The following is a 24,387-nucleotide window of genomic DNA, read 5'->3' as shown; positions in this document are numbered from 1 at the left end:
GAAAGCTCACTTACTGGATTATCTTTCCTACTGTTGATAAATCAGTATGTATTATGAACCTGTAACAACCACTAACATTAATTAATCATTTTACATAAAATTACAAATAGCCATGCATCTGGGAACCAACCCACAAGCTTGGAGAATGAACCTCCACCCTCAGAACTATATGTGTCCAGTATTGTCAGCTGGTGTGGGAAGGATTCCATCACCCATGGTAAACCCTTGACTGACGGGGGTATTAAGAATGGGCGCAATGTGTTTGTTACTGTATGTGTTTCTCTCCTTTCTCTGAAGATGATTCCAGTCAGTGTTGGTGGGTTGGAAGAGATTGAGCCCAAACTGTTGATTCTTTAGGTGGCTCAGTGAGACCTTCTCAGTTCTAGCTCAGAGGTCAACTGAAGATTGATGATATTCAGTTCTTACAAGCACTGGTTGACCAACCAACCAACTGACTCTTGGCGGACATGAGTCTATGGTAGGTAACATGGGTAGCTTCGGGATGGGTCAATTTTTTGTCCTAGTGCTTGAAGGCTGTTGGATGGGGAGGAAAAATCTCAGTTTGAATCCTAGCAAATCTAAGTAACTGTGGATGATTGGTCCATTCAGAACTGGAGACTTTCCCTCTTTGGTCCTGCATGATGTTAGACCGTCGTGCAGTATGATATGGGGGGTGGTCCCACTTGACACTCAGTTCCTGTCAAGGATTGGATTCTTTTCTGCAGCTGCCCCTGTTCTCTGGAGGTTTTGTTTTGTCTATTTATTTAAAATATTTATATATCCTCCCATCTTTCAGGCCACTGTCAGCTTTCCCTGAGAAACCAGATCTACTTCTTGTGTCCCACAAGCTATTAAACATAGAATTCTTCTGCAATGTATTTGGTGTTTAATGCCTTTCCCTCAATCTATACTACTCTCTGTTTATTTCTTTGTTAAAAAAAATATAAATTACCTTTCTCTTCTACTTCCCCCTCTTCATCTCATTTACTTGGTGTATTTCAGCTTCTGAGCAAGCTCCCTTTTAGGTTGATGGTATTTATAATTCTTTTTCAATATGCATATTTAATTTTTCTTCTCTTTTTTAGTAAAAAAAGTGATATAACAGAAGTGATATAACAGAAAAGTATACATATATAGTCATTGTGTTTTTAACCTCCCCCCACCTAATTTTGGTCGAGCTGTAGACCTGGTTACACTTCCCAGCTATTCTCATCATTATATTTATATACTTATACATCCTTACATGCCCCCTATTTGTGATTCTGTCTTTTTATCAGAATAGTTTCCCATTGTAGGTATATTTTATATTCCCTCTCCATTTTTCTTTAACTTGAATTAAATTACCCTTAGTTAGAATTATTCTGGAATGCATTTTGTGTTTAAAGCCTTGCTCTCAATTTATTGCTTTTATAGGAAATACAACTAAACTCAGCATAGCTCTTCATACCTTTCCCTCCCTGCAGCCCACATTGCTTCCACCAAATCTGTGCACTATGAAATCATTGCTGTTCCTTCTTTCGGGTTCTTTTGGTAGGCTCCCCTCAATTTCCCCCCATCCATGACTTTCTGTTCCAGATGGCAAATGGGAACAGAGATTCTGCAACTCTCTGGCAAGGGCTTTTTCTAGATAGTTCGCTCCAGAGGTGGTATTCAGCCAGTTCTGACAGGTTCTGGTGAACAAGCAGTGGAAATTTTGAGTAGTTTGGAGAACCGGCAAATATCACCTCTGGCCCCATCTATTTGCTGCCTCCGGAGTCTCAGGTGATCTGATCAGCTGGTTCTTCTGTTGCCCTTTATAGGAAAATGGAACTGGAAAGTAGGTTAGTGGGGTGGGGAGGGAATAGAGATTTTACAGTATCCCTGGCCTGGAGTGAGGTGAAAATTGAGATTTTACACTATATTTTTGCCCTGGGGTGGGGTGGAAATGGAGATTTTGAAGTATATCCTTCCCCTGGAGTGTGGTGGAAATGGAGATTTTGCAGTATGCTTCCCCTGTCATACCCACCAAGCCATGCCCACTGAACTGGTAGTAAAAAAAAAAATTGAATCCCTCCACTGGTTCACTTCATTCCTCTGCTAAATATAATTATTTCAGTGTTTTGATATATTAATTTGCAAATATATTCAATAAGTGTATATTTCAAATCTAGGAAACATTTGTTTTGACTTCTGAGAAAACATTAACTTTCAGTGATCTATGGGAAAAAAGATTCTTAAAAACAATGATAGTAAATCCACCCCAACATATTTTCTAAGACACTTTTGATTAAAATAAATACATCCTTTTGGAAAGGAATATTTGCATCTTTAACATTCACATTTATTTCCAAGATGATTAACTCAAAGCGATTGACTCAGTAGAGAACCAGCATTAATGAAAAATAAAAGGTGAGTGATTGTTTCAGATTAACAGATACTTGCATCATCTGATTATTTCATGGAAAAGCCCTTCCCTCGTTTCATATTTTTGAGAAATCTGATGAAATAAAAAGTCCAAAAATTGAAATAAAAGTTCTCAAAAACTGCATTAGTCAGAGATTCTTGGGCCTCATTATATTTTCTCTGCAATTCAGATTGGGCTTAAGTAGGATAATGTAGCATTTGGGGGAAAAGATGCAAGCCAAGAGACCAGCCCCAGAGGCCAAGATGGAGAAGATCTCCACGGCCACCATGGACTTCCCTTTGGTGCTCAGATAAGTGGGGAGGAAGGAGATCCAAACACTGCAAAAGACCAGCATGCTGAAAGTAATGAACTTGGCTTCGTTAAAGCTGTTGGGCAATTTCCTGGCCAGAAAGGCCACAGTGAAACTGATAAATGCCAGGAAACCCAGGTAGGCGAGGACAACATAAAACATTAAAACTGAACCTTCATTACATTCCAAGATGGCTTCTCCTACCAAGGATTGGAAGTCCATGTTGGGAAATGGGGGAGAGATGACAAGCCAGGTGACACAAAGAATTGTTTGGATCAGGGGACCAACTGACACAATGGAGTTGGTGAGTGGTTTTCCTAAGAGATTCTTTGCCCCATTCCCCGGCTTGGTGGCCATGAAGGCCAAAACCACCATGACAGTTTTTGCCAACACAGAGGAAACCGCAAGAGAAAAGAGAATGGCAAAGGCAGTTTGTCGGAATAGACAGGTGAGCTTCCCTGGTCGACCAATGAAGAGGAAGGAGCAGAGGAAGCAGAGCAGGAGTGAGACCAGGAGGATGTAGCTGAGATCTCGGTTGTTGGCCTTGACAATTGGAGTGTCATGATGTTTACGGAAAATCACCAGGACTGCAGATGTGATCACAGAGAGTAAAAGGGCAAGAAAAACTAAAGTGTATCCAAGGGTGTCTTGGTAGGAAAGGAAGTGAAGCATCTTGGCAATGCAGTGGTCCTTGTCCTTGTTGGGATACTGGTCTTCTGGGCACGGGTCACAGTGAGCTGCATCTGAAATCAAGAGTCAGTATTTTGTTTTTCATGATGTATCAAAAAGGGCTAATAATCCTTTACTGATAACCCTGAGGACAGGTTAGCCAGAGGCAAGGATGTTTTCAGCTTTTGCATTTAGTCATACAGACTTTGGGTGTAGAGGAGAATACACAGACATAGCTGGATATAACTTCTCATTCCCCAACAGGTCAATCAATTTCCTGGGACTGAACAATCATACTCTAGATAATAAATATTTAAACTTGAACCTTGTTTTAAATGTAAAAATAATAAAAATATATTGGAAAAAATCTTGAACCTCATACTCCTTTGTGAAAAGATTTGTAGTGGGGTTTCCCAATGGATTGTAAGAGAAGGAGTAGAAAGTCAGTAGAAAGGAGGTAACACATGAAGAGCAGCAAGGACTCCTCAATGCATGAATTGTCTCCCAAAACTGTCTTGCATTAAATTGCTGAGGACAAGTTGTCTCCTCCTCCTGGCTTGGGATGGGGGGGGTGGGCGGACAGTTTAAATCCATGAACTCAGAGGTTCTGCTCAAAAGCATGAATATGTTGAAGGATGTCAATAACAACAACATTGATATTTGCTTCTACCGAATGATTTCCTGGATCCTGGAAGATCTATATTAAAGGTCTGCTCTACCTGTCTGATTAGAAATGGTCCCTTCTGGACAAGGGTCACATCGGTAGCAGCAGACCTGCTCTCCCTCTGGAACACTCCTCTTCTCTCCTGCATGGCACCTCTTCATGCCACACCTGCCAAAGGGCACTTTCTAAAAAAGAAAAGGGAGATGCTTGAGATAGCATAAGCAACAAACATGCTTCACTGAATCATTTCTACATTTCTATATCCACCATAAGAACATCTTCAAAAAAATGATTAACTGGGCTCTAGTAGAAACCTGGAAAAGGCACAGGGAGATTAAGCCCTGTTCCATTCCAAACCATCAATGGATGCTGGAAATTGGAACTGTGGCTTGGGATTGTGATGGGAGGAAAATATCCATTGGAAAGTTGCAGGTAATAGGCCTAGGAGTGAGCTTGCAGGCCTCATGGAGCCAAAGTTTTAAACTAACATAATTGCAAAACATACCAGACATATTTCAAATGTGCTGAATTGTGCCTGACTTTTCTGCTGCTTTCTCTGCAAAGTTTGTACTTGTATGGAGATATTTAGAGCAGGAAGAATTAGATGGTGGGAAATGAGGAAGTGAAGGAAACAAGTGTCTGAGAACTTCAAACGTACTTGCTAACGTACCTGCCTCCCAACTGCGTTGCAGCATCCCTCCCCTCGCTCCTCGAGTCAGTAGCCGAGCTGGCAGTTGAGTTCCCCAGGCTTATAGTTCTGGGGGACTTCAATTTGCCATCGCTCGGTGAACGCTCTGATGGGGCGCAGGAGTTCATGGCTTCCATGACAGCCATGGGCTTGACCCAGGTAATTCGGGGCCCAACCCATGCAGCGGGTCACATGCTCGACCTCGTATTCCTCTCGGAGCAGTGGATGTGTGATCTTGGTCTGAGGGGTAATGAGATCATACCCCTGTCGTGGTCAGACCATTGCCTACTGAGGCTTGACTTCCGGAGGCCAAACCCCCACCGTAGGGAGGAGGAACCGACCAGGTGGTTCCGCCCCAGGCGACTTATGGACCCATTGAGGTTCCAGACGGAGCTTGGGGTCATTCCTGATACTCTCGCCCACAGTTCGGCGGAGACTCTGGTTGCCGCCTGGCACTCGGCGGCGTCGGAGTCTCTTGATCGGATTGCGCCACTACGGCCCCTCCGGGTCAGTGGATCCCGGAGGCCCCCTTGGTTTACCGAGGAGCTCCGGGAGAAGAAACGCCGGAGGAGATGCCTAGAGCACCAGTGGAGGTCCGATAAGTCCGAGGCGAACCGAGCACTTCTAACCACCTGCACCAAGGACTACGTTCGAGCATTAAGAACTGCCAAAAGATCATACATTTCTGCCTTGGTTGCGTCCGCCGAGTCACGCCCAGCCGCCCTGTTTAGGATAACCCGCTCCCTCCTTAACAGGAGGGATGCGGGAGACCCCTTGCAGGGTAGGGCTGAGGACTATGCTCAATTCTTGGCGGACAAAATAGCTCGGTTTCGGTCGGACTTGGACTCCACCGCAGTAGATCCAGCCGAGACACAGGAGGACCGCTTGGCAAATCATCTCTGGGTTGAGTTCCAGGATGTTGCCTCTGGGGATGTGGACAAGGCCATTCGAGCTGTAAGTGCCTCCACCTGTATTCTGGACCCGTGTCCCTCCTGGCTGGTTGCCAACAGCAGGGAGGTGACACATGGCTGGATCCAGGCGGTCGTGACTGCCTCCCTTCGGGAGGGGCACTTCCCCGCCGTACTTAAAACGGCGGTGGTGAGACCCCTCCTGAAGAAACCATCCTTGGATCCAGCCATTTTAAACAACTTTCGTCCTGTCTCCAACCTCCCCTTTATCGGGAAGGTTGTTGAGAAGGTGGTGGCCTTCCAGCTTCAACGGGCCTTGGAGGAAGCTAGTTATCTTGACCCCTTCCAGTCCGGCTTCAGACCTGGTTACAGCACAGAAACCGCTTTGGTCGCATTGACCGATGATCTCTGGAGGGCCAGAGATGGAGGCTATGCATCCATCCTGGTTCTCCTTGACCTCTCAGCGGCTTTCGATACCATCGACCATGGTATCCTTCTGCGACGACTGCGGGAGGTGGGAGTGGGAGGCACTGTTTTACGGTGGTTCTCCTCCTACCTCTCGGACAGGTCGCAGTCGGTGTTGGTCGGGGGGCAGAGATCGTCCCTGAGGCCCCTAACATGTGGGGTGCCACAGGGTTCGGTCTTATCCCCCCTACTATTTAACATTTACATGAAACCGCTGGGCGAGATCATTCGGAGGCACGGGATAAAATACCACCAATATGCGGACGATACGCAACTGTATCTGTCCGCCCCGTGCCAACTCAATGAAGCGGTGGACGTGATGAGCCAGGGTCTAGAGGCCGTTAGGAACTGGATGAGCGCTAACAAACTGGTACTCAACCCGGACAAGACCGAGTGGCTGTTGTGCTTCCCTCCCAATAATTTGGCGAATGTACCAACACTTAGGCTGGGGGGTCAAATTTTACACCCCTCAGATAGGGTCCGCAACTTAGGAGTCCTCCTGGACCCACAGCTGACTTTTGACCACCAGCTGTCAGCTGTGACCAGGGGGGCATTTGCCCAGGTTCGCCTGGTCCGCCAGTTGCGGCCCTACCTAGACCGGGAGGCTCTCACAACAGTCACTCGAGCCCTTGTGATCTCTAGGCTGGAATACTGCAATGGGCTCTACATGGGGTTGCCCTTGAAGTGCATCCGGCGACTACAGTTAGTCCAGAATGCAGCCGCGCGAGTGATAGTGGGCGCACCGCGGTTCGCCCACGTTACACCTGTCCTCCGCGAGCTGCACTGGCTACCTGTTGGTCTCCGGGTGCGCTTCAGGGTACTGATGACCACCTTTAAAGCACTCCATGGTAGTGGATCTGGGTACTTGAGAGACCGCCTCCTGCCGATTACCTCCCTTCGACCAATTCGATCGCACAGACTGGGCCTCCTCCGTATCCCATCTGCCAGTCAATGCCGACTGGCGACTACACGGAGGAGAGCCTTTTCTGTTGCAGCTCCGACCCTGTGGAACGATCTCCCCGCTGAGATCCGTACCCTCACCACCGTCCAGACCTTCCGCGCAGCCCTCAAGATCTGGCTCTCCCAGCAGGCCTGGGGATAGGTTCCTAATTCACCCGCCCGAGTGTTTGATTGTTGAACGAAAGTTGCGTTTTACTATTTTTTTCTTTGTTCACATTTTGTTTTGTTTTTGATGTTGCACTTCCCTCCCTTGTGATTGTGAGCCGCCCTGAGTCCCCTCAGGGAAAAGGGCGGCCTATAAATTTTAATAAATTCAATTCAATTCAATTCAAATATACACGGGTGTTTGCAGAGATTAATGGTCAGTGACAGTCAGTAAGAAAGTAAGAAAGAACAAGGAGGTGAAACAATGGAATGCATAGGCCAGTAAAAAATAAGGTATAAGTAGTGTGGCTTGAGATGGGAATCCTTTATCAGATAGCAATCTTTGTAGGACTGGCTATTTGCTATAAAGGAACCCATTGCAATGGAAAATTTAAAATATAAGTTTTGTTATGCAATTGCATTGCTATGTTGGCTGTTCATGTTCTCAATTGCTCATGAAACAACAAACCCCAGATTTTAAAGTAAGATTTATTTCTTGTGGTTCCTTGTGGTTTCCCTTTGTTTTTTATCAGGATATTTTTTTACGACAGAATGCAAAGAAGGCTTGTGAGTTGAGCTATGGCTTTTCTAAAGCAAACAATTATTAACCAACTAAAGAGGAATGGTCCATGGAAACCACTGTTGGTTTTCCACTGTTAAATGCATCCTGAGTTTCAAGCAGAATTTCTTTCTAATCTCAACCCTTTTGGATTTGTCACAAATCAGACCTCAAATAGGTTATATGCAAAGTAGTTTTGTCATCAAATGGTTGCTAAAGTTTTGATTCAGTAACCCGTTTTCTACTAAGGAGGAGAGTATGTTGAACCCTGGAAGTAAATGAGTCTTTTGTTGAATTTATTTTATCTTCTAGCTCACCTGTCTTGCCCAGACGATTGCTTTAGGGTTAATGTTGAAATCCTGGCCTGGGGGAGCCTCGGGATCTATTTGTCCAACTTTCATGGGGAGAAAAGATAGATTGGGGAGGAGAACCCAGTTGAGAAGATCATAACGAGCAGATCCCAGTCCAGTTTCTGAGAAGGAGATTTCATCTCCAGCACTGTTGTTGAACTGGACTTTCCTCAAATAGGGAAGAATCTGAATGAAAAGAAATTGGAACAATTGTCTGAAAGCCACACCTGAGACATCAGGGCCTCATATTAGGGGATTCTTATATATCAGAGAATCTAGAAGAGTTTCCTTGCTGGAGATCTGAGCAATCTGGAATAACATCAAATTCTTAACTATTTCCCCTACAAAATTTTCTCTTTTGCATTGGCCATTTGTATCACATCCTCTTCAGCTGTAGTTTTATCAGAACAGTATCTACATATAAATATGTCACTGCCACTTTTCAAAATTCCTTGTATGATCCTGTGATACTAGGCTATTTTTAAATGTTGACTTTGGTCCAAAGTCTTGAAAATGAGCAATGCATTTCAGGAATGGTTAAATAATTTCTCCCACAACAGTGTACAATCCCAGTGACTTTCTCTAGCAGAAAGTCAAGGAAAGCAGAATGTGGGGACAAGATCTGACCAAGTAGGGATACTAAAAATGAGTGGAAGATTGTAAGATGTGGAGAGACCTGGTCCATAGAATCACCAAAAGTCAGACATGATGGATAGCATTATCATTATCATCATCATCATCATCATCATCATCATCATCATCATCATCATCACCACCACCACCACCACCACCACCACCACCACCACCACCACCACCACCATCTAGGCTATATCCAGGAGGAAACAGATGGTTGTGTAAATATGCCTGCTAGGACTGTTGAAGCATCTGGCAAAATTGCCATCCTGCATTACGTTCTCTGTTGTTCCAGGATGGTGTTTCCTCCCTGGGATGACTGCTTTATGAAACTCAGACAACCTCCAAAGACCTTTGAAGAACATTTAGGAAGGTCTTTCTTACATGAATCTCATGTGCAACTGGTTTGGTTTATTTCTCTTCTCCACTTCCACCTCTTTCAACAAAATATTGTGCTTAATTCACTTTACTGTTGTTTTTTGTTTAAATACTGTCTCAATCTGTTTTGATGCAGTGATATGATGCCATGCATATATTTAATGAAAGAAATATACACGGGGAGCTTCCCATCTAAAGATGATGATGATGATGATAATTATTAATATTTTTGCAGAAATTACCTTCCATGACTGGACATTGGGTCATTCTTTGGTGATCTTCCTTTTTTTAACTTCTTGTCCTACTCTCAAGTAACTTGGAATATAGGTTGACCCCCTCATTTGTGTTTTTGTTAATAATTAGTGTTTCAACCTGTTTTGATGCAGATTTGATGCAGTGATATGATGCCATAGAATTGCTTAATTCAAGAAATACACATGGGGAGCTTCCTCTCCAAACATCTGTGTCCTGTATTAAAAACCTTTATCCAGTCCGGGGAATGGACTGGGTCAAAAAAACTCACAGAAATTACCTGCCATGACTGGACATTTGAGATCCTCTTTCCAATCCTCATCATGGCTGGTTGCCCTCTGGATCCGTGCATGGTATGTAGTGCATGTGACACAGCATAAATGGCATTGTAGATATTGTAGCTTTCTCCTGTCATGCTTGTTTCAAACACGTAAGATGGCAGATTCCATAAATTCTCCTTTCCAGTACAATGTTTTTCCCCCGTAGGAGGGATCTTGCTTGGTTTGTGGATGATGCAGCCAAAGACCAATTCCCACCACTGTGGGAGAAAGACGTCCCCTCGTGGGCTCAAAGGGTCTAAAGACATGAGGAAATGGCTGAATTCTGAGACATCCCTGGTGTGGTCCCTAAAATGCAAAGCTCCATGGAAGGGCTTTAGAAGTTGCAATATATATTGGGAGTTCATCATATTAATTTTCCAACTGGATATAAAAATCCAGACTGTCATAAATGATGCATTTTTATGGTTTTCATAAACAAACATAACCAACTGTACATTTGTAACACTACTGGAATCTGCGAACAAAACAATCACTTCGCCTTTAGACCAAGTGTTGAAAATACGTTGTAATTTTGAATCTGTATCAACATAAAAATCAGGTTTCATCATTTCACTGAAGGCCAGGCAGATCTCCTTCTCCTTGAGCATTGGCACCAGAGATGAGATAAAATGTTCTCCATCGTCACTCTTAGGGGCCAGAAGCCCAACCCAGTTCCACTGGAAATACAGGAGCAGCTGGACTAAACCCTCATATTGAGGAAATTCCTTGGGGTTAATCCGGAAGAAGGAAGGATAAACTCTTCTGTCTCCCTGAGTGAACTCAAAGCCAACACCAAGCTGGAGAAAGTGAGAATCCTCTTTAAGAGATAAAGTACATTTTAATGCTGATTTTAAGGGCCCCCATTGTGTGGCTTATTGCCCCACCAGTCATGGTTTATTCACTTTGAGTGACAGGCTTCATTTTCCTCCCTTCTTAGGAAGAGCTACCATTTACCTATTTTGCCTGGTTGTGATAGATCAGAAGTCAAGGGAACAAACCAGAGGTGGGTTCCTACCAGTTCGCACCAGTTCGGTAGAACCAGTTCATTAAATCTACCAAACCTGTTAGAAGAGGTTCCACCAGTGGACCCGGAAAGCAGGCCACACCTACAGAAGAGGTTCCAAAAAATTTTTGAAACCCACCACTGACACACACAGAAAGAAAGAAAGAAAGAAAGAAAGAAAGAAAGAAAGAAAGAGAAAGAAAGAGAAAGGAAGAAAGAAAAAAAGAATGAAAAACTGAGAGAGAGGTGAAAGAAAAAAAGGAAAAAGGGACAGAGAGACAAAAGGAAAAGAGAGAGAGAGAGAGAGAGAGAGAGAGAGAGAGAGAGAGAGAGAGAGAGAGAGAGAGAGAGAGAGAGAGAGAGAGAGAGAGAGAGAAACACATGCCCAGCCACTCCCACCAGGTCACATGGCCGGCAAGCCACTTCCATAAAGGAGGCCACACCCACAGAGTAGGTTCGAAATTTTTTTGAAACCCACCACTGGAACAAACCATCCACCTGATGCAGAGAATAAACTACACTGAAAGATGATAAGCTTCTATGGAAGTCAGGAAGTAATTCCCCTTTCAGAATTATATCAATATCACTTTGTGGTTATATAAAATATATATCTTGACATATAAAATCAATTCTAATATAGGATACATTATTTAAGTCATATACTCCTGATATTCCACCCCCTACCAATTTTGCTTTCATCCTTGGCTTCTCTGTGTTTGTCTACTCCATACTGTACCCCCCCATACCTGTGGGACCTTGAAGATGCTGAAGAGGGAGGCCATCTGCCTTGAGGATTTGGCATTGTCACCTCCAATGATGGAGAGCAGAGGGTCCCCCCTGTCACATTTGTAACCTGGAAGCATTCGGCCTCGTGTAGACAGAAGAGAGAGACTGTGTGAGGAAATCTCTCTCTGAATCTGGCTGTTCTCATAGATGTGGAAGCCAAGGGTGATGTTGGGCAGGAGATCCAGTTCCTTGTTCACCTCCGTGATAGTAAACACTAAGGCTAGGAAGTGCTGGTAGTTTGGGGGTGTGAGTCTATAGGAAGAAAAATATTGGGGATCATTGTATTTTGTGTGATTTTGACATTGGCATTTTTTGGGTGTCTTTGGAGCAGGAAGTCACAAATTTCATCGAGCTGTTTTGGCTTTCTTAAAGGATGTTCTTTGATTCAATTTGGATGGATTTCTGAGTAAGAAGAAAGGCCTGGCTGTCCTTATCCCAGATCATGTTACCCTCCTTTGTTCTTCCCCATTCCTTCATTTGTCTGAAATCCTCCCCAGTTGCTCCTCTTCCTCCCTAATCATTTTCTTCCTCTCTTGGAACAGCTTCTTCATGTCTGAGCAGAAGATTCCAGTGAGGGTCACAGCTCGGACTCATTAAGGGCCATTATTCACAAGCTCTGCTGACTCCTAGCCTGTTTCTTGAATTTGCCTCTTTATTGAGACAAGGAGATGCAAAGAAATAGAAGAGACAGAACGTATTCATGATAATTTCAACTTATACAAAAAAGTGAAAGAAGCAGCAGATGTCTACTAAAAGAAGACCAACAACTTAGTTGATAAGGAGGGGAAAATCACTTCGGATGAGTATAGCAACTGGACCAAACATCCACCATGGAGGAGGTTGAACCAGGGGTGAAATTCAGCAAGTTCTGACAGGTTCTGGAGAACCAGTAGTGGAAATTTTGAGTAGTTTGGAGAACCAGCAAATATCACCTCTGGCTGGCCTAAGAGTGGGCTGGGAATGGAGATTTTGAAGTAGCCTTTCCCTGCCATGCCCACCAAGCCACGCCCACAGAACTGGTGGTAAAAAAAATTGAATTTCACCACTGGGTTGAATACACACTAAAAATAGCAAAAACAAGAAAAGCCACAGAACCTGATGATATCCCAGTAGAAAATTTAAAATTGTTGGAAGACAATGGAAATAAATGTTTACTACAGCTCTTCAATTGAATATATTCAATTGAATATATAATACATTAAATTGAATATATAAAGATACCAAATGATTGGCGAAAGTCAACCTTTGTGACAATCCTCCCAAAAATAAATGCAAATAATTGTATCAACTACAGAACAATAAGCTTAATGAGTCATGTCCTGAAAATATTCCTGATAATAATTCACACAAGAATATACAACAAAATTGAGGAGTGTCTAAATAACAGTTTGGTTTCAGAAACAATCTTGGTAACCGAGATGCCCTATTCAGCATTCAAGTTCTTGAATGCTGTAGAGATGTCAATCACAGTATTTACATGTGCTTCATCAATTTTGAAAAAGCATTTGATAAAATAAGACACAGCAAACTATTGCAAATCCTGAAACAAGTGGGACTAGATGACAAAGACATTCGAATAATAAAGAATCTACATTGGCATCAGGTAGCAAATGTAAGACTAGGCCAAAAATACTCAGATGATGCAGAAATACGAAGAGGGGTCAGACAGGGCTGTATTCTGTCTCCACTGTTGTTTAATATCTACTCTGAGTTAATTTTCAATGAAGCACTGGACAACATAGATGCTGGCCTCAAAGTAAATGGTGTTCACACCAACAATTTAAGATATGCTGATGCTATAGTTCTGCTTGCCAGTAAGCATGAAGACCTTCAGCTCCTCATCCACAGAGTCTCAGAAATATTTGAAAAATATGGCTTGAAGCTTAACACCTCAAAAACCAAGATCATGGTCGTCAGCAAACAACCCATTAATTTACCATTGATAAATTCGGAAGGAATACCACTAGAAAAAGTTGAAAGGATCACGTAACTCAGTTTTAATTTATATGAAAGCTGCGACATGATCAGTGAAATAAAGCCAAGGATAGAGAAAGCTCAAACAGCATTCTTCAAAATGAAAAAGGTCTTCTGCAGTCATGACATAAGTTTAAGTCTGAAAATCAGACCTGTCATATGTTACATCTTTTCTATCCTGCTCTACGGAGTAGAGAGTTGGTCTCTGACAGAAAGCCACTTGAAGAGACTAGAAGCATTTGAAATGTGGATTTACAGGCAGCTGTTATGTATAAGCTGGGGTGACAAAATCACAAATGAGGAGGTGATAAGCCGCCTGGGAAAGCAAAAGGAAATCATCAAAGCCATTAAAAAGTGAAAGTTAGAATATTTTGGACATGGGATGTGACACCCAGAAAAAAACACCATCCTTCACTTAATCCTCCAGGAAAAGATTGAAGGCAAACGAGGTCCAGGCAGAAGAAGAACATCATGGCTTCAAAAACCTAAGGGACTAGTTTGGACAAAACTCAGCACCACTTTTTCATGCGGCTGTTGACACAAATAGGATTGCCAACATGAACACCAACGTTCGATGGCAGATATGGCACAAGAAGAAGAGGAAGAAGAATTGAGACAAGGACAAAGATCTGAAGAACCCTAGAATGAGTATTTCTTAAAAGAGGCCCTGAATCCAAAGGAAAGAAAACAACCTACATCTTTCCCCTCCAGGTGAAACTTACGTGGCTGTATTATTAAGATGCAATGGGTCCTTTTGAAAATCTGGGATTCTGAAGGTCCGAGAAGTTGCCAGGGGCAAATTCCCTCCAATATTCAGATCACCAGGCCTGTAAAATTCCAATGGATTTTGAAACTTTAAATGTTTTTGCGATGCACATACGGTTTGAATCTCCTTAGCAGCAATTGGGGGAAGGAGGCAGAAGAGCAGCAGCAGCAGCAGGAGATGAGGCAGCCCAGCCATTCTTCTCATCTTCCCTCCTAGGTCAGAAATCAAGGTTTATGGAGAGGCTGAATTGCAAGGAGCATCGGAAATCTCAGCAGAATAGACAGCTTCGGTGCCTTCTGGATGGCCCCAGGGCAAGTTTATCTGCTGTCTCTTTGTATTAACCCATTTTTATTTTACTATTTTATTTCTCCTTATCTGTCCTTTTCTGAAATTAAATTATGTACTGTATTTTGTTTTATTTTAATGATAAGGTTGCAAGACTAATCAATCAATAAAATACTGTATCAATCATGCCTTTTCTTACCTGTCTTTGTGCTTTGAATACGAAGGCCAGCTGAATCTCACCAAACTCTGGAGTTAGCTCTTTGGTAGATCAGGTAAAGTCCTCCAGCAGTGGGAGAACTTAGAGCATATTTTTCAAAGAAGGTTTTACCTTGGAATGTTTTTATGGGTTGAAATCCACAGGGGATACATTAAGAATTACTTTTCATTGATAATTGCAAAGAAAAGCCATTGTCCTACCCACTGAGCAATAGATGTCATTTGGACCTGAGCTAGGGAAAAAACATGTTTGTGTCTCTTGCGGCTAATCCACTGATGGACTTGAGAGTCAAAGTGTAGTAAACTTTTGACCTATCTGAAAGTGAACTTCAGAACAGTTTAGTTTACTTTATTGTCATTGCACATGGTACAATGAAATTAAATGCTGTATTCAGTGTACATTACAATTATAAAAATAAAAACACAAACATACATCCTTTGCATTCTATATAATTGAAATTGAAAACCCAAATTGCACTATACTATAGAATTCAATATAGTTACTGCTCTGGGATAGAAGCTGTTTTTCAGCCTGTTTGTCCTTGTTTTTATTGTCCTGTAACATCTGCCAAATGGTAATAGTTTGAAAAAAAGTGCCCAGGATGAGATGGATTTTTGAGAATGTTTTGAACTTTCTTAAGGCAGCAGGAGCTATAAAGCTCTTGGTTTGGTTTGGTTTATTAGATTTATATGCCGCCCTTCTCCCAAGGACTCAGGGTGGCGTACAACATTAAAAAGACACATATTACAAAAGTTAAAAAGAATTAAATAGAATATCCCAAACAAACCCAATTCGGAGGGGAGAGGCAACCAATGTTCCTCTGGGCAATGATGTTGACCCTCTGGAGTGCTGTCCTATCTGCCTCTGTACAATCGGCATACACAGGTGCACTAAGTTAGAATATTCTCTACTGTGCAATGGTAGAAGATCAACAGCAGTTTTTCATCCAGTTGTTGTTTCCTGAGAAGTCTCAGGTAATATATTCTCTGCTGGGCCTTTTTGACCAGGGCTGCAATGTGAATGCCCTAGGTCAGGTTTGCACGCAAGATGGAGTTTGGCCTGCACCATAGTATGCTCAGACAGAATGGGTGCTGATGGGGCAGGGTGGCAGTCAGCTGTACCCTAGTAAAAGTGAGCAATCATGCCAACATTTAGATGGAATAAGAGGTTTAGTTATATCCACAAGACAGAGGATAGAATGGATGGATTGATGAAGTTTATATGGCCACCCGTCTCATGCAAAGTGATTCTGAGCACCATGCAACAATCCAGTAAAAAGTGTAAATAATGAAGACGATCATTGCTTAAAACCTTTATACAACATTTATTTTTAATAAATTAATTTTAATAAATAATTCTTTTTAAGAATTAGAATTATTGGGGTCCCCACGTCTGCTAGCATGACCAGATCTGAGGGAACTTCAGAAGCTCAGGAGTGATAAGGCCACCAATGCAGCTCAGCAAGCAAAGGTATGATGAGATCTAATGAAAGCAAAGCCAGATCTGAAGATTCCTGCCTAAACCAGTGTTTTTCAACCACTGTGCCGCGGCACACTAGTGTGCCGTGACATAGTGTAAGGTGTGCCGTGGGAAAAAACACCCGCCGGCATTGCATCCCAGCTGGCGGGCAGAGGCTGAGACACCGCGCCTGGTGGGGGGCGGGGAGGCGGCGCGCTCCAGGCCACCCCGCGCCCCAGCTGCATCCCCGGGGCCGCAGGAGCTGCCAGTTGGGAGGAGCGTCGCGTCTCGTCGCCGGCCGCCTCCAGGATTGCTAAAAATAGCGGCGGGCGGAAGCAGGGAGGATCTTGGGCTCCGTTGGAGGGTGGCCCCTTTGCGCTGCGCTCGGGGCTGCTCTGGAGGCCGTTGGGCCCCGTTGGCCCCTCGGCGCTCTTGCCACATGTGCCCCGCTCCCGCCCACTTCCCCCCTGCCAAAGCGGGGCCCTGGAGCAATGGAGGAGAGCGAAGAGCTGCTCCAAGGAAGGGCGCAAAAGGCAAGGTTTTTGAGGAGGCTTTTCCCGTGGGATTCCCGTCGCAGGAGGAAAGTGCGGAGCCCAACCAAGCCAACTCGGGCTCCGCCTCCCTTTTTGTATGTCCTCCTCCTCCACCACCACCGGGGGAGAAAAGTGCCAGCGCCGTCCCGGAACAGGCTGCGCCAAACGGCCGTGCGCCCAGGCTCAGCGGGAGGCCAAGTTCGCGCGCCCCACCTCACCTGCGCCAGTCAGGGAGGGGGAAGGAGGGGGAGGGGGCGAGCGCCGCACCTGGCTGGCCTCAGGGAGGACATCGCCGCGCCGCCCCTCACGCTCCCTTCGCTGGTAGGATGTGATATTTGAACGGGCTGTGGAAGGGGGGGCGCGTAGTCACACCTCTCCCCCATCACCTGAATCTCCACCCGCTTCCCTTTCCCCGGGCCGCTCCAAAGGTGCATCCTTTCCTCCTCCCCCCCCCCCCGTGGATCCTCAGCGCGCTTGGCTGGTGAGATGAGCTTGCTGGTGTGGAGGGATCCAAAAAGTAACATTTTTTTTTTACCCTTTGCTTTAAAAGAAATGAAAACTTTTATCCAGCAAAGGATCAGAGGTCAGCTGGGGCCGCATTAGCAAACGATGGCTGGACAGAGTCTTGCTTCCCAACCTTGGTTGACTGAAATAACACACACACACAAACACACACACACACACACACACACACACACACACACACACACACACACACACACCATTGAGCTGGCCTTCCACTGTGGCCTGGCAGGGAGGCTCCTTACTCAGTGTTGACCAAGGTGCACCATTTTCTAATGGTGGTGTGCCTCATGATTTTTTTCATGAAAAAAGTGTGCCTTTGCACAAAAAAGGTTGAAAAACACTGGCCTAAACCATGTAATTTTCCCTACTCCCAGGTCCTCCCTCATAGGTCATCTTGTTTGTGTCCAAGGAGGTTAAGTTTAGCTGTTTTGGTTTCTAAAGTTTGGTGCCTGTGTGGTGGCCCTTTGCATTCGGTTCCCATGCCTGTGTCCTTGCATTGCTCAGTCATTGTCTCTGGTTGCTTCTTCTGTTTCCTGTCAATCCCCCTTCCCTATCTCACCCCTCTCATCTTTTATGGCAGATCTGACATAGAGCCTCTTACTGTCTGCAACTCACATGGCCCCTGTCCCTCTTCGCTGAGAGTGATTCTCTTGTGGGAGGATATGAAAAAAATGGGGAATGGGCCACAATTCTAGGAGTCAGTAGAGGAGGAGGAGGTTGTTGCAGTTAGAAGGACCTTCTGGGAATGGTTTTGGTCTGGGAACAGTTCAGACATGCAAGAATAATTGTCCTGCTTTGCAAATCAATTTGTACTGCAGTGAGTTTCCTGTGGTGAGGCAGTGGGGTAGGATGGATGGGGAGAATGAGCTGAGAGGGGGGGATGATGGAGGGGATACCAGGAAGGGGCTGATGGGGAGGGGTGGCTGCAGTACATTAGCTGAAATGGGAAGGCTGGGTGAGGTGGCCGGGAAAGGCGACTACAGCCAATTGTCCCATTCCCATCAATGTGATGGTTGAAAAGTAACTATTTCATCATTGTAGCTGAACAAGGACTATCTGTAATGTTTATGTAGCTATGGCAACCGCTTAAGCCTTCAGGCTTCAAATGCAGGGCTAATAACCAATAATCAAGTCTCTCAGCAGTATTGTTTATTAAAAGTTTGCCCAGGATAAATTTTCTCCAGAGAAGAGTGGATCCTTTGATGATCAAAGGATGCACTCACATTCATACATTTGAGAAGGGAGTAGAAAATGGGCTATGCATAAGGAATAGATGATATAATCATACATATCCACAATTAACAAGCTACCAATTATGTAGTCACTCTCCTATTGTTACTATCTTCAACAGAGAAATATTCTCTTAATAAAAGAAGTATTTCAGTTACATTGCCATAGAAATTTTGATAAAGCTTTATTGAAAATCAGAGAATTTGATATTGCTATTTTATGGGACAATTTGCACACATTCTTCCTGTGCTTCTCTTTCTCCCATGAGAGGCCACCAGATGGAAATGGAGATGTTATCACCAAGATACCTATTGTGCCCTACCCAGGATTAAATGACATGTCCCAGAACTCTGATTTGTAGCTGCCTCCTGACTTTGATGACTGTCATTCCTTGTCATACCTTGAATGACATTGCTGGGAACTTGTCCTCATTAAAGAAATGTGATTGTGATGTTGGGCATGGATAGAATGATTCCTCTGGAGACCTTCTGTGTACACAAAATCTCATAGAATAGTGTAGTTTACCAGGGAAGTCCATGAGATGAAATGTCACTAGAGATGATTAACACACTGCATATAAGGATGATATTCTTTGCTCATTCCTCTCAGGGAAATTCTGCCCAGCCTTGATGAGGCAGGACTGCAGATGTGGATGTGAGGGGGATTTAAACTCTGCTATTTCAAAAACAATTGAATAGTGGTAGGGAAGTTCTATGAAGCCTCAAATATCTAAGGAAACAGTCACATGTGTATAAAAACACTGATATTGAACCCAATCCTTTAAAACACTACCTTAAAAATAAACTAAATAAAATAAGAAACAAAATAAGAAAATTTCCTCCTTGAAATAAAAAAAAGCATGCATCTTTTTTCCAGTTTAACATTTTTATTAAAATGTTTTATTAGGTTATAAGATAAAATACACAATACAAAACTAAAAAAGAAGACACAGTGGAGGGGGAAGGAGGAGAGAAAAACACTCAAAAAACAAACTGACAAAAAAGGGCCAAGACAAAAGAGTACCAGGTTGGGGAGAGGATATTTTTATCCACTAGGTTTCTGCAAACCACCCAGAAATTGAAGAAATTGGGTCCGAAATATGTAGGTCCATTTCCCATTGTCAAGATTATAAATTATCAGTGAAATTGGAATTGCCAAAAGCCCTTAGGAGAGTTTATCCTATGTTCCATGTAAACTTACTGAAACCAGAACACACTTCGGCCATGCGTCCACCAAACTCTCACCTCCTGTTCCCTTCCTTATTGAAAGAGAGCAACATTTTGAAGTTAAAGAAATCTTAGATTCCAGGAAACATAGGGGACGCATCCAATATTTGGTGCCCTGGAAACATTTCCCCCCTTCCCAGACTGAATGAGTGAACAAATCCGATGTTAGGGCTCCCAGACTCTTAAGGAAATTCTATACCAAATATCCTGATAAGCCTTAAACTTGATGTATATTATTGGTTGTAATTGTTGTTTTTGTTTTGTTTTATATTTCTCCAGGGGTGATGTCCTTTCTGAAGGAGGACCAGATATCAGCCTCTGCTTCGCTTGCTTGCTAACGGCTGCCATAGAAATGGGGAGGCTGGGGGCTAATGGTATTTGGGAAGGGAATCTTATGTTACTGTAGGAGTTATGTAGAAGGGAGTTTTATTTTCACCATCTTCTGCATATGCTGGTGTCCTGTGTTTGGACTTGGTCAAGGCCAACTATCTCGCATACCAACCTGATGAGGCTTCTTGAAGATGCACCCCACATGACACCTTAGGGGGGTGCATATTAGACATTGGGTTGGGGTAACTCAGGGGGAAGGTGCTGGATAATCATTTGATATATACTTGTTCGCACCTTTTTGGCTCAGATCTTGCTTTTCTTTCACTGCTACCTTTTCATAACCAGTAAAAGTATTTTTAATTCCACGAACAATGGAGTTGAGAGTTTTCTTTCTTGGTTATTGATGGAGGCAAGCCTGACAAGTCACCTCCCCAATTTGCTGGCTTTTCTGGTGGACAGAGCCCTTTACTTACTCCAGCCGACCAGGCCCCAATCCCTCTTCATCTAGAGCAACTTTACGTGGGAGACGACAAAAAGAATGGGGAAGGGACCCTAACTCCAGCAGGCAGTAGAGGAAGAGGAGATTAGTGTGGTGGGAAGCATCTTCTGGGACAGGTTTTGGTCTGGGAACTGTTGAGAAGCACATGGCTAATTGTCCCTCATAGTAAATCTTCAATTGTTCAGGCAATTGTCCCACAATGAATTGCCCAGGGAGAGGCATTGGGGGAGGGGCAGATGAGAAGGGGCAGCAGGGATGCAAGCCTGTGGTTGGGCAGCCAGGGAAAGGATTCATTGGGTGGGTGGCATGGTGAGGATTAGGGTTAGAGCTGCAGGAAATTGCACTAGATCCTATATTGACAATATTCACAGGTCTATAAAGCATATGAAAACTGATGTCATTCCATAAGTATTGGGATAGTTTTGATTAGCAAACACTTCTAGCATGATTTTGGTAGGAGCCACCAGTGGCCTCACTCAGTTGTGGTCCCATGGAATATGGTGGCTGCTTTGGTAATTGCACCATGTGGCCGTGTGACAAAGTGATTCGTTCTGCTTCCCTCTTGCTCTTTGTGCAGCATTGCAGAAAACTCCGGAGCTCCAGGGAAGGTGGGATTTCAGGTGGGGGGCAACAACACTGATTTCATTTATTTATTTTATTTTCTGAGTCCAGAACATCTTACATCAAAGGGAGAAAATGTGCTATTTAAAATTGGTTTATTGATCTAATTAAACAAAAATCAAAAACTATACAATAAATATAAAAATGAAACACAGAAGGAGTTTAAAAATGTTATGTGACATTATATAGGCCATCCTCGTTCAAAGTTACAAAGGCCCTGAAAATTGTGACTTATGACCGTTTTTCCCACTTATGACTGCTGTAGCATTCCCATGGGCATGAGATGAAAATTCGGGCAACTGACTCATATTTATGATGGTTGTAGTGTCCTGGAGTCACATGATCCCCTTTTGCGACCTTCCAACAAGCCAAGTCAACGGGGAATCCAGATTCAATTAACAACCGTGTCATTAACAAAAGCAGTGATTCACTTAACAACTACAGCAAGAAAGGTGTAAAATGGGGCTAAACTCACTTAACACATGTCTCACTTAACAACATAAGTTTCAGGCTCAACTGTGGCATATGTCAAGGACTAACTGTATAGAATTTGAGGTGCAGAAAGTAGAGGTCTAGGCATCGAGAGCTTGGATCATGGAAGACCAAAGCTCTTTGCCTTTAGGGGGATGCGGACAGCAAGAGAAGAGGACAAGAGGGGAAGGTGGCAATTGGGGGCCTCTCTGAGGAGGACTACTTGGAGAAAGGCAACTGGCTATGGGTGTCCTCAGCTGACTTGAGATTAGAGGAAACATCTGAACTTGATTCTGCCATATGGAGTCATGACACCTCCTGCCCAGGAAAAGGGGGACAGGCCACATGAATCACGATGGGAGGGGACAGATCTCATCTCTGGTGGTGGGATATTCCATGGTAGAAAAGATTCTCCTTCTAGACCCTGCCAGCTGAAACTCTGACCACAAGGGCCTGCAATATGGCCCTTCTGCTGAATTGAGAGGAATGGGCCAAAAGCATTGAATGAGATGCTTCCTCAGATGCAATCGTAGGGCTGGAAGGGACCTTGGAGGTGTCATATTCCAACCACTTTCCAAGTTAGGAGTCCTTATACATTCTGAACCCATGGCTGTCCAATCTCTTAGAAACCTCCAGTGATGGAGCACCCATAACTTCTAAAGGCAACCTATTCCATTGATTAATTATTCTCTCTATCAGGAAGTTTCACCCCCATTCTAGGTTGGGTATCTCATTGATAAGTTTCCAACCATTACTTCTCTTTCCATCCAATGCTTTGAAAATAAATTGACCCCTGCTTCTCTGGGACAGCCTCTCAAAGGTTGGAAGATTGCTAACTATGTATTTTTGGCATGTGACCATGCTGGCCACGTCACCATGGAAATAGTTTTCAGACAACACTTGTTCTCTTGGCCAAAAACCAGAGAGGAACATCATGCCCTAGAGCCAGACACAACTGAAATGAAACCTTTACCTTTTTGCTATCATTTCAACCCTAATCCTTTAGTGCAGACATCCTATTTCCCTTAAGTGTATACATCATATGAATTAATGGCCTTGTATCATCTTTATGGCTCTTCTCTTGACTCTTTCTAGGGTCTCAGCATCTTTTCCTATGTCAACCTGGCAATTTAGCTATCCTGGTCCAATGCTATGTAGAACATTTACTATGATAACCCAAATCTTGAATTGGACAAGGATGCAAACCAGAAACCAATGCAGCTTGTGTAACAGGGCTATTGTATGTGCCATTCTAGAGGTAGCTAATTTTGCCCCCTTGTGCATTCAGCACCAGCTGTAGCTTCCAAATGCTCTTAAAAGGAAGAGCACATTCCATTAATTCAAGCGAGAGATACCCAAGGCATGAGTGACTGAGCAAGGGACTCGTGATCCAGGAAAAAGTTCCACTTGCACACTATAAGAGTTATGCAAAGAATCACTTAGTCACAATTGTCACCTGTTCCTTGGGGAAGAGTTGAGAGTCCAGAAGGACCTTCAGATTACACACCAATTCAGTTTGAGGCATTTGAACCCCTTAAAGTCCAAAATTGATAAACACTCAGATAGAGGGGCCCGCACCCACACCCACCCACTCCATCCTACCAAGGTTTAGTTAAGCCTCTTGTTCCCCATCCAGATCCCCACAGCATCCAGGCCGCGTGAAGGAACATCCATAGTACCTGTTAGTTCACCTGGGGTACAGATGTACAACAGAGAAACATCTGCATACATGTATATGTTAACATGTAGATATTAAATAGGAACAGAGAGAGTCCTGTGGCACCTTAAACTGGTAGCTGCTGGGTGGACCCCTCATTCACCTTTGACATCATTTGGGACTGGCCATGCAGGAAGGAGATGAACCAGCACAAAACTCTACTCCCTTCAGTCCTGGAACCGAATGAAAAGTATACATGGTCAAGCATATCAAAAGCCAATGAAAAGACCACAAGAACAACAATTGATTAACAAAGGATCTGCTCTAAGACCACTAGGGATTTGATTATTAATTAAGGACTTCAGTTAAAAGAGTCCCTGAACATCACATAATATTCTTGAAGATATAAAGTAAATCTGAGTTATGGATGAACTCCTAGTGAATTTAAATTGATTGGATGAGATTTTTAAAATCCCCACCCCCTCGATATAATGGATGTCAATCTTGCCTTGCCCACTCTGGCCATGCACACCCCAGCACCCAAAGGGCAACAAGAATCCAGATCTGACGCTCAATGAAATGGAGTTTGACATCCCTGCCTCTACCTCATGTTGAGTCAGATTCTTCCCTCATGTTCCTTCAGAAGAGCTCTGGATGTCTCTTGATCCTTTTCAGCTCCCTCAATCGAATCATGGGGCATGTTGGGAACTATGGACCAAGAGAGGTTGCATGTGAATGATCATATTCAAGGCCTCAGTAGCTTTCCTATTGCAGGTAGTAGCCAAGGCCTCAGAAGGACCATGCAGCAGAGCCTGGGATATAATCCCCAATTCCCTTTGGAACCCCATCAGTCACTAAGAGGGGACTGGTCAAATAGATCTGGCCTCCCTGCAGAGAGGGGCAGCGTAAAAGAATCTCAAAGCCATCAGGCCATGATCTGGGCAGGACAAAGGGGACAAGGATAGCTCCTCCTCAGATCACGTTGGAAGTGGTCTGTTTTGAGTTGAGCCAAGAAGGATGGTGGCCATGTTGAAATGCCTCTAAGGCCTCCCCCAAGGATATCAAATGGACATCTCTCAAGACCATAAGTCTGGGGAACCACACAGTCAACTGTGAAATGCCC

General features: G+C 43.9%; 1 protein-coding gene across 1 annotated transcript; it reads right to left on the bottom strand.

Annotated features, from left to right (window-relative positions):
* Positions 1-2,531: 2,531 nt before the first annotated feature.
* On the bottom strand, positions 2,532-13,494 carry LOC148049928 (vomeronasal type-2 receptor 26-like). The gene is made up of 5 exons (XM_087705495.1): positions 13,410-13,494; positions 9,644-10,500; positions 8,068-8,286; positions 4,082-4,211; positions 2,532-3,436 (listed from the first exon to the last, which is right to left on the bottom strand). The coding sequence occupies exons 1-5, from the start codon at positions 13,492-13,494 to the stop codon at positions 2,532-2,534; spliced, it is 2,196 nt and encodes a 731-aa protein (XP_087561621.1).
* Between the last annotated feature and the right edge of the window lie 10,893 nt (positions 13,495-24,387).

This window comes from Thamnophis sirtalis, unplaced genomic scaffold (genome assembly GCF_051295495.1).
Source record: "Thamnophis sirtalis isolate CommonGarterSnake01/CBP01778 unplaced genomic scaffold, rThaSir2_p1.2 scaffold_1, whole genome shotgun sequence".
NCBI lineage: Eukaryota > Metazoa > Chordata > Lepidosauria > Squamata > Natricidae > Thamnophis > Thamnophis sirtalis.
The sequence above is the reverse complement of the archived record's forward strand: the minus strand, read 5'-3'. Positions and strand labels throughout refer to the sequence as shown.